Source organism: Mustela lutreola, chromosome 8, assembly GCF_030435805.1.
Source record: "Mustela lutreola isolate mMusLut2 chromosome 8, mMusLut2.pri, whole genome shotgun sequence".
Classification (NCBI taxonomy): Eukaryota; Metazoa; Chordata; class Mammalia; order Carnivora; family Mustelidae; genus Mustela; species Mustela lutreola.
Genome location: NC_081297.1, coordinates 31,649,548 through 31,666,965, shown reverse-complemented (window position 1 = coordinate 31,666,965; position 17,418 = coordinate 31,649,548). Strand labels below are relative to the sequence as shown.

The following is a 17,418-nucleotide window of genomic DNA, read 5'->3' as shown; positions in this document are numbered from 1 at the left end:
TATTTGGAAGGTTCGTGCGTGCATTGTGAGCAAATGTGTGAAAACTACGCATGCATGCAATGGAAACAATCTAAATTTGTCCAACATCAAATAGGACACATTAAGATAATGAAATATATAATCATCAAGAGCCATTTTTTAAAGAATCTGTAATGAAACACTTAGGATTAAGTATAAAAATAGTATGCAAAATGTATATTCTCAATTTATTTAAATAATGTCTATATGTGTACTTTCTTGCTATTTTTTTTTTTAATCTACATAGAAAAAGGACTGGAAAGAAATATACAAAAATGTTAGCAGTAGTTATCCCTTAGTGAGTAGATTATGGGTGATTTTGAGTTTGTTCTTTATGCTTTTATATATTTTGCAAATTTTCTTATTTTGAATATATGTTAGATTTATAATCAGAGCAGACACATTGGAGACAGTCCATGTTAGTGCTTTTACCACATGAAAGGCATGCTGATCTTTAGGTGGATTCAAAGAAATGTGAGACATTCTTACCACATAGAGCCTGAAAAATCATGGGATTGTGGACTGGATGAATATGGGCTTTTTAAGTATTTACCTTCTTAAAAATGAAGGGAAGTCTTTTGCAGATGCTTTTGTGGGTATGGGTGTGGTAGTATGACTTAAATTAAAGGAAATAATATTATATGTAGTTGTAAGAAAACTCCAGATAGTTATGACTGTCCAACATAGTAGATCCTAAAATTATGCCTTTGAAGAAAGGAAGAATGTATAGATTACTAGTACCAGTACCTAGCCTTTGCTATAGAAGACAAGAAAGCTAACTATCTTTTCATGGCTTTCTATGCCAAGGTAATGTAACATCACCTCTTTGGGGTAGGTCTGGATCAGTGTATTAACAATTTTTATACGTTATTAATAAAATGTAATACATATTTATAATATATAATTGTAACAATACATGACATATGTTGTGTTATTCATACTTAAGGTTTATATGTATTGTATTTTGTCATTTTAATCATTTTTAATTATTTTCTTTCTTGAAACTTCAAGTAAAGTTGTCTATTCTTCGTCCTAACAGATGAAAATAGATGTTTAAAAGCAAATGCCAAATCATGTGGAGAATGTATACAAGCAGGGCCAAATTGTGGATGGTGTACAAATTCAGTAAGTAAAATTGTTCAAGGCCTTTCCATTTATTCTCTAGTCATTTACTATGATCCAATATTGAATCCTTGGGAAATGTTAGATAAGAATTTTCACTGAATGTTTATTGAGTAGGTATCAACTACGTGATGGTGTAGAGGTGTGCTGTTTAATTCAGTAGCCGCTAGGCCCATGTCACTGTCAGGCACTTGAAACGTGTTCCACATTGGTCCAAATTGAGAATTGCTATAAGCCTCAGATGTATCCTGGAGTTTGAAGACTTAATGATGAAAAAACAATCATTAATAATGTCGAAATGGTAATATTTTATATATATTGTTAAAATTAATTTCCTGTTTCTTTTTTCTTTTAATGTGGCTACTAGATAATTTTAAAATACATATATAGCTCACCCTTGTGGCATGCATTATGTTTCTATTATAAATGCATTATATTTCTATTATAATAGCTTCTCCAAATCCCTAGCCATTTAATTTGATTGTTTTTAGAGGGTTTTTTTTTTTTTTTTTTTTTTTTTCAGGAGAGGTGTAAGCTAATCTTACTAATTATATCTGAGTTAGAACTAATATAGGATTGATTTGCATCCCAAATAAAAACCTGTTCAGGTTACGGTTTAAATTTTATTCACTCTTGTCATCTGTGTACATTGCTTAACTTGATTCCTTTCACAAAGCCTACTAAATAAACGTGTGAATGAGTGTCAGAACAGGAAGTACTGGGAAGTCATTCGAGGAAATATAATTTATTCTTAGAGTGAATAATATCAGAAGCTCAAAGGTTTATTGTTGATTTTTACTCAGGCATTGGACTTTATACATTTCAGCTGTTTTGTTACTTCAAAATTTTTCCAGTGATACTTTTGTTCTCCTAAAAATGGTATTCTGGAATTCAGTTTGTCTCAGGAAGGGCTTAACTTGCCAAACTGTTCTTTAAATAATTTAGTCTTTGAAATTTGTGGCATGATTTTGGAATGTGTTTAGTGAAATTTTATTTGAGTTACGGTCTTGAAAGTTTCTACGCTAGGCTCCTGTGCTTTGGTGTTGTATTTTAGGTTTGATGATATGTAAAAGTTGTTCAGCTTTGAACTATCTGACCCTTTGTATTCCCTTCTAGTTGTTTTTCTGATTCCATAAATGCTCTCATTAGTGTTGTGTCCCTTCAAAATAACTGATTCAAACCATTGTGTATTCTTGTGTTTAAATATCCTCACTTAGGCATGAAAAAAATAGCATATAAAATTGAACACAAAGTGACCTCAGAGAAAAGGCATTTCCTCATTTTCCCAATGTCAAGATTAAAAAGAAAAAAAAAAAGAAATCTTTGGCTTAGTATAACTACATACAAAATTTGTAGGGATATATGTGAAATAATCACATGTCTATTATAATAATTGATTACTATAGGTACTTGTTTAAAAGTGACACATACCCACACACTAATGCCATTGTTTTTCTCCACTCTCACATTTCATGAAAAACTTTTATTCAAAGGTTTTGCATCCATCTTAACAGCAGTGTTTTTGCTTTCACTAAGATACTTATTCAGTCATCTGATAAAATTTTTATTTCCATCTAAGTTGGAGCTATAACACATTTTGAAATCATATCACTACTGGAAGTTTTACCCCAAGCTACAAGTAGCATTTATATAGCACTCAGACTTTTTTATTTTTATACTAAAATGTACTCTATGGAAATATACTCATGACCTTATCATGTGATCAGATTTTATTGATTACTGTTTCATATTGTCATGTAATCACCACTGTGATTATTGTTTTTCAAAATGAATTTTAAAAGCCTTATTTAAAGTAATAACCAACACTTGAAATTTTTTCATGTCTCCAGGAATACTTACTACCTCTGTGTTAAATTTCTCAGTCTCCTTTATAAAAATTGCGTCATTCACTGAAACACCTTCAGGGTAATATGTTTTCCCTAAACACTGAGTTGTTCAAAATAATGTGAGGAGAATACTACATAATATGAGAGAATTATATAGGACTTTTTGGGTATATACATTATTTATTAGTGGCCATTAAGCATGCTGACTGTGTGATTTTTACTGCAGAATTTCTTTGATTTAGATACTTTGAATTTGAAGGTGGGACAGTTAAAATGTACACTTAGGTCAACTCTATAGTACTAAAGTAATTCATTACTAGTAATATAGTAATTATAAAGGAATTACTCTTCTAGAGAATGAGTTCATTTTTTTAAAAATAAGAGCGTATGATTGGGGTGAAGGGAGCATTTTGTTTAAAAACCAGAAATGAAGTATATTAGTTGTGTCACTTGATTTTTTTTTTTTTGCATTCTAATTGCACATATGCAATTATGATTACTCAGAATGTTGGACCATTATACTTATTGTTTATACCTATATTTTGTGTGTCACTTAGACATTTTTACAAGAAGGAATGCCTACTTCTGCACGGTGTGATGATTTAGAAGCTTTAAAAAAGAAGGGTTGCCATCCAGATGACATAGAAAATCCCAGAGGCTCCAAAGATATAAAGAAAAATAAAAATGTAACCAACCGTAGCAAAGGAACAGCAGAGAAGCTCCAGCCAGAAGATATTACTCAGATCCAACCTCAGCAGTTGATTTTGCAATTACGATCAGGTACAGAAATCAAGTTGTATGACAACTTTTATTTCAGCTTGAGATTTTGACGACTATGTAAGCCTCTTTTGAGTTTTCCTTATAGGGCTCATTTTCACATATGGACCGGCACTCAAACAAAAATGTGGAATATGTCAAATTTTGGAAGTTTTTTGCAGACATAACAATTTGTTAGACACATATACTTGAAATAATGAAGGTTGCCTAATGTCTGAAGGAAATTCTGTGAAAGAGAAAGTATTCTATTTAATGGGTTTTAAAAATAAAAGTGTCCATCCTGTGGTACAATTACCTGATATAAACACACTGTTCTAACTTGTGTTTTTCCTTTGTATATGTTTAATGTCATTAACATATTAAACTATTATAAGAGTCTCTGACAGTCTTGCATTGAAAAAAGAAAAGAAAAAAGAAAACAAGCTCTTTTCCTACTCTTTCCAGTGTCCGTCCCTTTTCTCTGAAAAGAATGGTACACAGTCATTGTCTCCATGAGTTCCCCTCTTGACCGCTGTTCAGCCTGCTTCTCAACCTCTTCTGACAAAGCTCTGCCTTCACCTTGAACCACCAAACCTCATAGACTCTTGTCAGGCCCCCCCCCCCCCCCCCGCCCTTCCCTTAACCTTCTTGTACCAAGTAACACCTTTGAACTTCTTGAAATGCTCCCTCTTGGCTCTTACATCACTCCTGGTTTTTCTTCTTCTCTCTTAATATTGCTTTCCAGACTCCTTCCCGTGTCTTTCTACTTCCTTCTTCTTTGCAGTCCACTTCATTGTTGATTTTTCTCTCATGGCATTAAAACCATCTGTGTGCTGTAACATAGCCTTTTCTATTAAGCCCCAAACCCATTCACCCAGCTGCATACTAGAAATCTGTATAGAGAATATCTGCAAGTTAACATGCAATGGTTTTTTCACCCAAATATTCTCTTTCTCCTCTGTTTCCTGAGCAAATTCTACCTTAACGCCTCTTGTGTCTCTCTCCCCTTCTTATTCCTTATGGTTTTGGTTCGGATCTTCCTGTCTTCCCCTAAGAGTTTTGCAGTAGTTTCTTAACAAATCTCCTGTCTCTGTCATTCATTTTTAAAACTTTTTTTTTTTTTTTTTTTTGCCATGTTTTTGAAAGTAAAAATCAGATGATCTTGTTCACTTACGTATATAAACAGGGAACAGACTGTTTTTAGAACTTTTGGTCTCTAAAAGGTCAGGTGCACGCTGTAGTGCGCCCTGCCTCACCCAGCCCAGTCTGATGCGTGCTCTCCCATCTATTTGTTGTCCTTGGTCATAGTTCTAAGTCAGCTGTCTGTCTGTCTTGCCCACGTGGAGTGTTGTCCTTTTCATCTTGCGTGCCCAGGGTTGGCATGGTAAGTGTTTGTTGAGATTGAGTTTAGTTAGCCGGTGGACTTCCCAGGGTCTTGTAAAAATTATGGCAATAATACAGTCTGTAAATCCAGTTTGCTTTTCCTCATTTGTTTGTGATTGCTGGCAACTAACTTCATTTTCTAATCTCTGCTTAATTAGGGGAGCCACAGATATTTACGTTAAAATTTAAGAGAGCTGAAGACTATCCTATTGATCTCTACTACCTTATGGACCTCTCCTACTCTATGAAAGATGATTTGGAGAATGTTAAAAGTCTCGGAACAGATCTCATGAATGAAATGAGAAGGATTACTTCAGACTTCCGAATTGGTAGGATTATTGGGAACATTCGTAATTTTCATTTGTATAAGTCCTGGCAGTTTTGTTCTTCATTGTATACTTGTGAAATAAATAGGCCAGTTTTTAGCCTTTTCTTTCAGAGGTGAAACTGATAATTCCTGTCACATATCTGCAATTTTTGTGCCTCCTTGTTCCTCTTTTACTTTATGCTGTCATATTACTTAACACAGATTATATCACGTAGATAATGAAATGCATGCTTGTTTTCATAGGAGCGTATTCATTCATTTGTGAATTAGCATGTTGAGTATTCCAGTTCTGTTCCATTACTAATTAATATGACCACACCTGTCTGTACAGCCAAATAATAATCTAATAATCTCTAATAATAATGTAATAATCTCTCTTCAGCCCCGGATTTTTCATATTATAATGATCTCCTTTCCAAACTTTATTATTAAAATCTTATTTCTTATGGAAGATTGATGTACATGTGGTAACATAACTTTATTCTTTTTAACGCAAGTTTGTCTGCCCATCCATCTATCCATCTCTCTGTATGCATTTTTTCTTCACAGGATTTGGCTCATTTGTGGAGAAAACCGTGATGCCTTATATTAGTACAACACCAGCCAAGCTGAGGAACCCTTGCACAAGTGAACAGAACTGCACCAGCCCATTTAGCTACAAAAATGTGCTCAGTCTTACTGATAAAGGGGAAGTATTTAATGAACTTGTTGGTAAACAGCACATATCTGGAAATTTGGATTCTCCTGAAGGTGGCTTTGATGCCATCATGCAAGTTGCGGTTTGTGGAGTAAGTGCATTCATTTCCTACAAAGGAACATTACTTGTATGAATTGTAAGTGTGGTTTTACTATCGGTGAGGATGGAAGAACTTACCTGCTTACCAAATCATACTTCATGATCTCAGAGGAGTACAGAATTTGATCCCTTAAATTCCTTCTAGCTACACAGGTGCTTTGTAAAAGCTTATTTAATCATTATGTCCCCTGTTTCAACTGGGCAGCTACTTCATTTCCATAGGATCTTAAAAGCCAGCATGCTCACCATTTGAAACAGTGCGGCAGTGTAGTTGTACTTAGGCTGGTGTTCTAGGATTTTAGAAGAGGCGCAGGTGTCCTGACTCCGGCTTGTGCCAGACAAAGGTGGAGCTATGCTTGGCCAAGCACCAAGAGAGCCCAGCTAGAACAGCGTCTCAGGTGCCATTTCCTTTCGATGGGCTCTGCTCTGCCTGTCACCTCTGAAGGATGTCTTCCCTGTGTCTTAGTGACTCAAAAAGCAGGAACTTTTTGCATCCTACTTTATAAACTATATGAGAACTAGATTTTGAGAAGTCATAGCTTAGTAATCATTTTAATTGGGAGATTTTTAGTAGTGGCATGTTCATCTCCATTAGACTAGTGGTAGTATTTTATGACACATTTAGCAGCTGAAGGTTTTGAGGTGACGTTTTCATGACACAGCTGCAGCTCAAACTAGAGAGCACTGTGAGGTAAATAAGGTTTGTCTTAAGTACCTACTTCTGTCTCATTCCCGCCCCTTTTTTTCCTTGTGGTATCCCTGTTCCCTAGAAGACCTTCTCTGCTTCCAGGTGCTTTTTAATGATTATTCCTCAACCAGTTTTTGCTAAGGTACAGCTACATCCAAGATAATGATGTGGTTTAACAATACGGTTGTGGTGGTTGAGAGAACCATTTTTAGACTGTTAGGACACTGTTTCACATTGTCCCATTGCCGCCGAGTCTGGACAATGTACTTAGTCCCACTGGAGGGCGGTTTCCTTCTCCATGAGAAGGGATAGTAGGACTGTTAGGAAGCTTAAATACTAATTAATATGCAGAGCTTCAATACGGTATTTGCAGAGTGCCAGGAGGCTCTCTGCAAATATTAAGTACTGTATTAGTTAATTTTTTTTTTTTTTTAAAGATTTTATTTGACAGAGATCACAAATAGGCAGAGGGCAGGAAGAGAGAGAGGAGGAAGCAGGCTCCCTGCTGAGCAGAGAGCCTGATGCGGGGCTCCATCCCAGGACCCTGGGATCATGACCCGAACTGAAGGTAGAGGCTTTAACCCACTGAGAGTTAACCCACCCAGGCACCCATGTATTAGTTAGTTTTGATTTCTCCCTGGGACAGTTGTCAAAGGGTAGCCTCTGCTTTTAATGGGGAAGAAAGACTAATATTCCTGGTACTGCCTCGCCTGCCACCCTTCTCTTGGAGCTATTGATTCATGATCCTGTTAGCAGCTCAGTGTGGAGAGAACATTGTCTGGGCTGCTCCATCTGTGCCTCAGTCTTTGGGATTAAAACAAGCCATAGCACCCACGGCTGCTGCCGTCCTTCTGTGTTTTACCATGCTGACTGAGAGCAACCATTCCGCCTGCTTCTCTAGACGCAGCGTCCTAATGCTTGGATCACCGGCATCAGTGCCCTCCATTCTTGCCTTCAAGGAATTTACAGTTTTATGGGGCTATACACAGATGTATTGAGTAAATTTAGACAAATACAATTATAAATTTACCATAGAGAGAGAAGGATTTTTTTGCTACTTTATTGGGTTTTTTTAAGATTTTATTTTTTAAGTAATCTCAACACCCAAAGTGGGGCTTACAACCCCTACATCAGGAGATACATGTTCCACCAGCTGAGCCAGCCAGGTGCCCCTTTATTGCTACCTTAAATCCTTTGTTGAATGAGTAGGAGAATAAAGTACGAGAACAAATAGTACCGATGAGGCATGGTGGGTGGAATTAAGCAGGGCAGGTCTTGGGAGAAGATCATTTCTTCTGTAGTTAAAAAAAAAAGAAGGCCTAATGTGGAGTCTTGATAAAGGAGGTATATACTTTTGAAGCTAAAAGCAGGGTGAAGGATGGATGGGAACATGAGAGTAGCAGTAAGGTGAAGTACGGAATGGGCTGATACATTTTTATGCACCCATTGAACACCTGCTGTTTGTGAAGCCCTATGCTGGCTCCTGGAGGTATGATGATGAGCAGAGCCAGATGTGGTCGCTGCCGCACATGCAGTGAGCTTACCCTGTGCTCGGGGAGGGAGATACTGGTTTTAAAAGATACAGTTTTTTAAAAAGAGCTGAGAGAAATGGACAAACAGGCAAGACACAGTTTTCCTGGGGGATGGAGAAGCCCTCTGTCATGGTCTCTGTGCAGGTATCAGTACGAATGTTAGCACCGCAAAAAGACAAGCTACGGGGAATGTCTAGAATGAGGTTAAAAGTACAGTGGGAGCCTATGTGAGGATGACAGCTTCATGCCCAGTGATTGTGGATAGGGTATATAAGCTGAAATCTTTTTCTTTTCAAGTCCTTGATCGGCTGGAGGAATGTTACACGGCTGCTGGTGTTTTCCACGGACGCTGGGTTTCACTTTGCCGGAGATGGCAAACTTGGTGGCATTGTTTTACCAAATGATGGACAGTGTCACCTGGAAAATGATATGTACACAATGAGCCATTATTATGTGAGTGCTGAATTCCTTACATATTAAATGGATTTATGTGGGATTTTGGTGTTTAATACTAAATACAGTGTGGGCGACTGGCTTGTGGGTTTGTTATATTGGTAAGTACAGGCCCTAACCTAATGTGCAAGGAAGCTAGTGCCTGTGTCTGAAGATGTGGTTTTGTGCTTGTTTCCTGCTGCGTAGACAAGGGCCTCATTAGGTGAAAGCAGCTGCTTGGACACTCTCACTCCATGCCTCCGCTCATCGCTATGTGTCTTTTCCCTTGCACACATCATTTCATAGCAAATTTGGTACTATGTCCATACAGATGATTTGTATAGTCCAATACTCCTCCTCTTATTTATATAAGATTTTTGGAAGTAGGCACTCTGCTTTTACCAAAAACAAAGATTGGCAAATTATTCAAATTCTAGAAGCAGTCTAAACCTGGTGAATTTTGGTGATTCATGATATAACCTATAGTTATTGGCAGTTCTTTAATTTTATTGTTCTAACATTTAATAAGCATAGATCTTGCTTTTTAACACCTTTTTATTGTGGAAGTTGATTTATGTGTGTGTGTGTGTGTGTGTGTGTGTATGAAGATAGAAGATTAGAAACCCACATGTACACACCTCCCACTTCAGCAATTATTTGTGTTATTTCAAGCAGGCTTGTATAAGCAATGCAGTTAAATATGCAAATCATCATTTTGAAAAAGTATTGAAAAACTTGGAATACATTGGATGTAATTACATACTAAATTTTATTTCATTTTGTAGGATTATCCTTCTATTGCTCACCTTGTCCAGAAATTAAGTGAAAATAACATTCAGACAATTTTTGCAGTTACAGAAGAATTTCAGCCTGTTTACAAGGTAAGTATATGTGTGTGGAAGCAAAATATGTCTGATTGAAATATGGGAAGGTGTTACTAGCCAGACAGACTGGATTTTATAGTAGTGCTTTCTATTTTTAATTACATCTAAGACTAGTTTTTTTCAGGTTTGACTCCTTAAGTTATTTAGAGACTGTCTAGGGCGCTTATACTTCAGTATTTTACATATTCAGTCTGTGCTTATCGGTTGAATGAATACTGTTTGTATTCACAGTTTTTATCTTTTAATTTCAGGAACTGAAAAATTTGATCCCTAAGTCAGCAGTAGGAACATTATCTGCAAATTCCAGCAACGTAATTCAGTTGATTATTGATGCCTACAATGTAAGTACATTCTGCATAAGATCTCTTTTAAACAATACCCTGTTGAATGTACTTTGCCCAGAGAAAGTAAATGTCCCTTCATACATGATTTAGCAACCCAGAGGACAGCGTAAAACTAACATGTTGTGTATCTGGAGCAAAAACCACTTACATTTTCTTACAGAAGCAGAATTATGTACGTAACCTAAACAAAGCAAAAATACATTAAAGGCATGTTGGGGAGGTTTCTAAATGTCTGTTTGATGTTATTAAGTAGGTTTCCTTGTTGGAAAACAAGTGAAACATAACTTATATTTAGACTTAAAAGATTACCTCTGTCTCCTCTCCCCCTCCCCCCAGTTTAGATTCATCTCTTTTGAGGAATTGTTCTGGAAAAGCTTTTTTGCCAGTTCTTCTCTTGCCATGGATTCAGAGATACAGTTTTCTATTCTTAAGAGATACAGAGGCACTCATATATACGTTTGCCATAAAATATGTACATAGCTAAATATATGTGTGTGTGTGTGTGTGTGTGTGTGTGTGTGTAAGAGAGAGAGAGAGAGAGACTTGGCAATTTTAGAAAGATTGATATGATTTTTTTTTCTTCCCTCACACATGGAAGAAAGTCGAATTGTCTAGAGCTCTAATCCAGAGTACATTTAGTGATTCTCATTAAGCATTGGTGAACAATCATTTTAAGTAGTCAAAAGATATTTGTAATATTGTACCCATTATGTTTCTACCCCTCAACCTTTTGACAGGTTGAATTTTAGATACTTTTTACCTTATGCTGAGGACGGTTTCCCAAAATGTTTTGGAAAGACCCTACTCAAAGAGATCCTACTCAGGGAGGGTTTTTTATTGCAAAGATTTTCAAGACTCTAAATTATTCCATGTCTTCCCTATAGTTGTTCTCCAACTCAACAGAATATCGCATTATTTTCCTAACTCACATGCATGTAGGTGTGTGAATGAGAGACAGCTTGCCGCCTGGTCTGTAATGGCTCCTAAACAGATTTGTTCCTAGACTATATAGTCAGTTGTTTACCTGTGTCCTTAGTTGGCTGGAAGTGGTAGGGCCAGAGGAGAGCCATATTGCCAATGGGGCAATATGTTCTGAGTTCTTAGGATTCCTCGTATTTAATCTGAAAACTTTTCTGTACTGTATGATCAGCAATAATTAAGCACAAATACTCCTTTTTTTTTTTTTTTTTTTTTTAAGATTTTATTTAAGAGCGAGAGAGCACGAGCAGGGGTGAGGGGCTGAAGGAGAGGGAGAAGCAGACCTCTCGCTGAGCAGGGAGCCTGATGCAGGGCTTGATCCCAGGACCCTGAGATCATGACCTGAGCAGAAGGCAGACGCTTACAGTTAAGGGTCTGAGCCTTCGAGTTAAGATTGAGCCACCCAAGCCCTCCATCTTACTTTCTTTTCTTAATTTTTAAATATTTTATTTATTTGTCAGAGAGAGGGAGAGCACAAACAGGGAGAGTAGCAGGTGGAGGGAGAAGCAGGTTCTCCATTGTGCAAGAAGCCCAATGCTGGATTGGATTCCAGGATTCTGGGATCATTACTGGATCCAAAGTCAGATACCCAACATCTGAGCCACCCAGACATCCTGAAGTGTAGTTTTTATGTGGATGTGTTTTCGTGCGTTGTGGGCTGCTGAATTGCATGGTTAAGACAAGTTTATTTTATTAAGAAACTGTCAAAGTATCTTCCAAAGTGGTTGTGTCATTTTGCAATCCTACCAGTAAAAAATGATCACTTCTGCTGTGCCACATCATTATCAGCATTTAGTCCTGTTGTTGCCTGGACTTTGACCATTCAATAGATACATAGTAATGTCTTATTCATGTTTTAAATTGCATAGAACTGATGACATGTAATGTGAAACATTGTATGCGATGCTTATTTGCCATCTGTCTTCTTTAGTGATGGGTTTTTGGGACTCCTTTGATTTCTTTTTTCTTTTTTTTTTTTGTCCTAGTATTTAATTTGCTTGATCTTTTGTAAAAACACAAATGACATAAGAGTTGACATAAAACTTACACTTGTTAGCACAATCTGTGATTTTTGGACTTATCTAGCCCTGATACCTTAATGCAGTATCCAAATTAAAAGAGGCAACTGTCCTTGTGCTTAAGGCTCAAGAGAAAGACAGATGTCTAAAGGAGACCCTCCAAAGAAGGTTCATAAGAAATAAAAGTCTTAACCTAAAGGAACATATTACATTTTGCCTTTACTACTGAATTTTAAAATTTTGGTTTCCATGGTGATATATATTTTAAAGAAATGACAAAATGAATATGTGTGTTACAAGGGGATTCTTTTTTTTTTTTCATGAAATGGTATTCTTTTTTAATTTATTTTTTATTTTCAGCATAACAGTATTCATTATTTTTGCACCACACCCAGTGCTCCATGCAATCTATGCCTTCTATAATACCCACCACCTGGTACCCCGACCACCCCCTGCCCCTTCAAAACCCTCAGATTGTTTTTCAGAGTTCATAGTCTCTCATGGTTCACCTCCCCTTCCAATTTCCCCCAACCCCCTTCTCTCTATCTCCCCATGTCCTCCATGCTATTTGTTATGCTCCACAAATAAGTGAAACCATATGATAATTGACTCTCTCTGCTTGACTTATTTCACTCAACATAATCTCTTCCAGTCCCGTCCATGTTGCTACAAAAGTTGGGTATTCATCCTTTCTGATGGAGGCATAATACTCCATAGTGTATATGGACCATCATGTACAGTATTTTGAAGAATTTTGATTTGAGCCTGTTTCTCTGTAGTCATGTGTTTTCTGGTCATTCAGGATTTGGTTCCAAATCTTTTATTTAAATAATAACATTTCTTAGTAGTTCATTTTGCCTGTTGGTTTTATGCATTCAGTATATTTTATAGTTGTCTTTCTTTCAGTCCCTATCCTCAGAAGTCATTTTGGAAAATAGCAAGTTACCAGAAGGAGTAACAATAAATTACAAATCTTACTGTAAGAATGGAGTAAACGGAACTGGGGAGAATGGAAGAAAATGCTCCAATATTTCCATTGGAGATGAGGTAAGTTATATAAGCATTTTTCTGAAGAAAAGAAAAAAAAATGCTTGTTTATAAGCAAATCTAGTTTATAATTTGAGAAATAGTAAAAGAAATGAGCATTTTGAAATATTTTTTAACAGATTTAAATTGCCTAGTGGTTAATTTAATTGTTTTTTTCCTTCAAGGTTCAATTTGAAATTAGCATAACTTCAAATAAATGTCCAAATAAGAATTCTGAAACCATTAAAATTAAGCCTCTAGGCTTTACTGAAGAAGTAGAAGTTATTCTTGAGTTCATCTGTGAATGTGAATGCCAAAGCGAAGGCATCCCTAGCAGTCCAAAGTGTCATGAAGGAAATGGCACGTTCGAGTGTGGAGCTTGCAGGTGAGCTGAGGTTGATGGAGAATGACAGAGAGAGAGCTACATTAGGTTTAGAAAGTTGTGGGCAGGCTCTTTTGAGAAATCCAGAAAAAAGTCTGTTTAGAGTAAGTAAATTCTTTGTTTCAACCAGTGCTGCTCACCATGAGGTCAGTTTGAGGATCTTGTGTGGTATTTATAGAAAGTTCTTCCCTGCCTTCTTTTTTGTCAAGAAGATGTTCTTTGAAATAAAAAATTTTATAGCCATCTAAGACATACATTTAACAAATTGTTAAGGTAGCTTTTGGGTTTTTCCCCTCATATAGTAGCAATCTGAATTTTCTAGAGCTAAATAAGCTTATATAAAATACATTTACAGAAAGGGTTTTAGGAAGATATATCAAACTTCCAGTGGTTTTATCGGGGAAGTGGAACCAGGAAGCAGTAAAGGGTGTTCACCTTGTGCATGTACTTCTGCATTGTTGGAATAATTTTTTAAAAACAAATATATTTTGTGAAAGTAAAAAGAGAAACTATTTTTTGAACATGGAATCTACTAATAAAACTACAATCGAATCATTTAAAAAAATTTTTTTTTACACTGTGGTGGTTACCTTTTAATTAAAAATTAAGATTGAATAGATTCTGAATATAGCTTTCTCCTTGAAAGATAGGAGGAAGAGGAGAGTATTTTGATCTAAAGGTCAGCCCCAAATGACTAGGCGTTGAAGGGTTTTTAATCATGAGAAAAATAAATGGCTGGATTTCACCATCTGTTACTAGTTGTCTATTCTAGATAACAATTTAAATATTACATTTTACTTTTTTATGTTATATGTGTCCTGATGGAGTCATGTAGATCCATTTTTAGTAAAATTCATTAACTAAAGAATCTTAAAAATGTCTTGTCTTCCTGGGACTCCTGATGGTTCAGTTGGTTAAGTGGCTAGCTAGCTCTTGATTTCAACTCCAGTCATGGTCTCGGGTTGTGGGATTGAGGCCTAGGAGCATTGGATCCAAACTCAGTGGGGAGTCTGCTTAAGGATTCCCTCTTTCTCTCTCTTCCCCCGCCCCCAGCCTGCGGGCCTGCGTCCATGCTCACTCTCTCTAAAATAAATAAATCTTTAAAAAAACAATATTTTGCCTTCCTCCCCTTTACATTATTTACATAATGTATATACTAATATACATTAGTATATTTCCAGTGTCCTTAACCCTTGGCTGTTCAAAAAATGCAGTGTGTCCGAAAAGTCTGGACCCATAGGATGTACCTGTTTTTAAATAGTATATTTTTAAATGCTGTGGTCAGTATGTTTTTCTTTAACTTCTGTGCACTTTTTGGGGCGTGTTTATTGTACTTTTTTAGATTAATGGTTGGACCATTGCTTTAAATTTAGAGATGCTTCATCTATAATACCAAATGTGATAGCATATCATTTGAGAACAGAACTAACATACTCTTTTAAAGTAAGTTGTTCCTATATTTCCAAATGTTTTGTTTACCTGTTCAGTGCTAGATGATATTTTCATCCTGATCAAAATGGTTATTTTCCTGAATACATTTTTTTCCCCTAGTCTCTTTCCTATATTCCATGTGAACTTAGCTGGTGCATGCACACATACATGTGTGCACATATGAACACTTTCATACATGTCTGTGACATGTGGTGTGAACACTCCCATTAATATAATTGTATTTTGAAGATACCATTCACAGTCTTGTTTCCTCTCCCCATCTTTCTCACAGTATGACTTGTTATTTTAAATTTTTATTTTATGTGATTGAAATTTTGGGTTCTTTCTTTAGGTGCAACGAGGGCCGAGTCGGTAGACATTGCGAATGTAGCACGGATGAAGTGAACAGTGAGGATATGGATGCTTACTGCAGGAAAGAAAACAGTTCGGAAATCTGTAGCAACAATGGAGAGTGTGTCTGTGGACAGTGTGTTTGTAGGAAGAGGGATAATACAAATGAAATTTATTCCGGAAAATTCTGCGAGTGTGATAATTTCAACTGCGATAGATCCAATGGCTTAATTTGTGGAGGTGAGAAAAGGGTCTGAAAATCGTTCTAAAGTGTGATTTCATCTAATACAGTAAAAAAGCATTAGGAGTTTTCTTGGTGAATAAGTAGAAAAAGGGCAGCACTGTAGGGTCCGTGTATCCTTAGCTACGTGTTCTTCTACATCACTGCTTATTTTGACTTTGAAGTCGGTGCCATGGTTGATATCTTTACCACTGTTGTGAGAAATGATATTCTTAATCCCAGGAAATGGTGTTTGCAAGTGTCGCGTGTGTGAGTGCAACCCCAACTACACTGGCAGTGCCTGTGACTGTTCTCTGGACACAACTTCGTGCCTGGCCACGAATGGACAGATCTGCAACGGTCGGGGCGTCTGCGAGTGTGGCGCCTGTAAGTGCACTGACCCCAAGTTCCAAGGGCCGACCTGTGAGATGTGTCAGACCTGCCTCGGTGTCTGTGCGGAACATAAGTAAGTCCTTCCCAGGTGCCGGAAACAGTTGGTATTTGCTGTCTGTTGACCTGTGTAGTATTAGACTAGAACCAGAGTAGTACTGATACTCGGTCACGCTGGAAATAAAATCTCTGACACACGGTGGCCTGCTCTGCGTCTTAAAAATCCTTTCTCAGTTGCTGGTGTTTGTTGTATGATACTTAAGTTTGTTATAGGAGAGTAGTTGGTGCCATCGTTTTGGTCCGAATTGGCTATGTCTTTGACTCCACATGGTGACCTTTGTGAATTAGTATTACCACTTGTTTAATTACTGTCTCTTGACTAAACTAAGCAAAATTGAACGTTTTGCCTTTTGAAGAACTGTTGTATCAACAACGCATTGTTGAAATCATTTTGGTTTTGTGCTATGCATTTATAATGTCTGTTAAGGTTAGTCTTATTTTACTACTTTTTTACTTCTCTTTTTGATTTTAGTTTGAATTGTACTATGTAATTTCACTGGGGAAACGAGCATTTTTATATTTAATTTTTCCATCTAGAAGTGTCCTATGCGCCTCCATTTATTCACAGGAAATAGTCTTTCAGCAAATACTCATTTTAAATTTTAAATACTTTTTTAATATAATTTGTATTTTCACAGAGAATGTGTTCAGTGCAGAGCCTTCAATAAAGGAGAAAAGAAAGACACGTGTGCCCAGGAATGTTCACATTTCAACATCACCAAGGTTGAAAATCGGGACAAATTACCACAGCCAGGCCAGGTTGATCCCCTGTCCCACTGTAAGGAGAAGGATGTTGACGACTGCTGGTTCTATTTCACATACTCAGTCAATGGGAACAATGAGGCCATCGTTCATGTTGTAGAGACTCCGGGTAAAAATCTGATCGTTGTACATTCTTTTCTTTTTCTTTTTTCTTCTTTCTGCTACTACTTAGGCCTCTTGGCATTTTCTCTAACACCCAATGATAGCCTCCAGCTGGATTATTTTAGGTTCAAGTTAAGGCAGTTTAAATCTCAAAGCTTAAAATAGTATTGTTAACTATATAAGACATAAGGAAAAGAGAAAGCAGGTCTTGAATGTTAGGAGTGGAGAGTTTGAAGACTAAATGCGTGAATCCACATAAAACAGTTGGCATACACTCAGCATACTGCCGGACTCTTCTTTAACCAAGAACTTACTAGGACTTAGATCATTATTGATGACGCTTAAGTTTGAGCTTGATTTAGGTTTAGGTACTACTGGGAAAGATAATTTGTTAAAGGATATTGTAAAGCATGAAATTTTCAGCTTCTCAGAAGATGAAACATTTTTTATTTTGATTTTTATAGACACTTTTTTGTATATTCTCTCTACATTTGTATACAGGTTTTTGTGAAATGTAAATTTTCATTTCTTTTGGAAGTGTAGTAGGAATGAATTTCAGAGCATATG

General features: G+C 36.6%; 1 protein-coding gene across 1 annotated transcript in view; it reads left to right on the top strand.

The window, feature by feature from the left end:
• ITGB1 (integrin subunit beta 1) overlaps positions 1-17,418 on the top strand; it is a 45,425-nt gene that overhangs the window by 19,250 nt on the left and 8,757 nt on the right. Inside the window, exons 3-14 of the mRNA XM_059184219.1 lie at positions 1,058-1,143; positions 3,545-3,767; positions 5,285-5,455; positions 6,004-6,242; positions 8,768-8,923; positions 9,688-9,783; positions 10,038-10,127; positions 13,034-13,174; positions 13,339-13,538; positions 15,319-15,557; positions 15,781-16,003; positions 16,626-16,858. Of these exons, the coding sequence (XP_059040202.1) occupies positions 1,058-1,143; positions 3,545-3,767; positions 5,285-5,455; positions 6,004-6,242; positions 8,768-8,923; positions 9,688-9,783; positions 10,038-10,127; positions 13,034-13,174; positions 13,339-13,538; positions 15,319-15,557; positions 15,781-16,003; positions 16,626-16,858 (2,097 nt within the window). The remainder of the gene's footprint in view (positions 1-1,057; positions 1,144-3,544; positions 3,768-5,284; positions 5,456-6,003; positions 6,243-8,767; positions 8,924-9,687; positions 9,784-10,037; positions 10,128-13,033; positions 13,175-13,338; positions 13,539-15,318; positions 15,558-15,780; positions 16,004-16,625; positions 16,859-17,418) is intronic.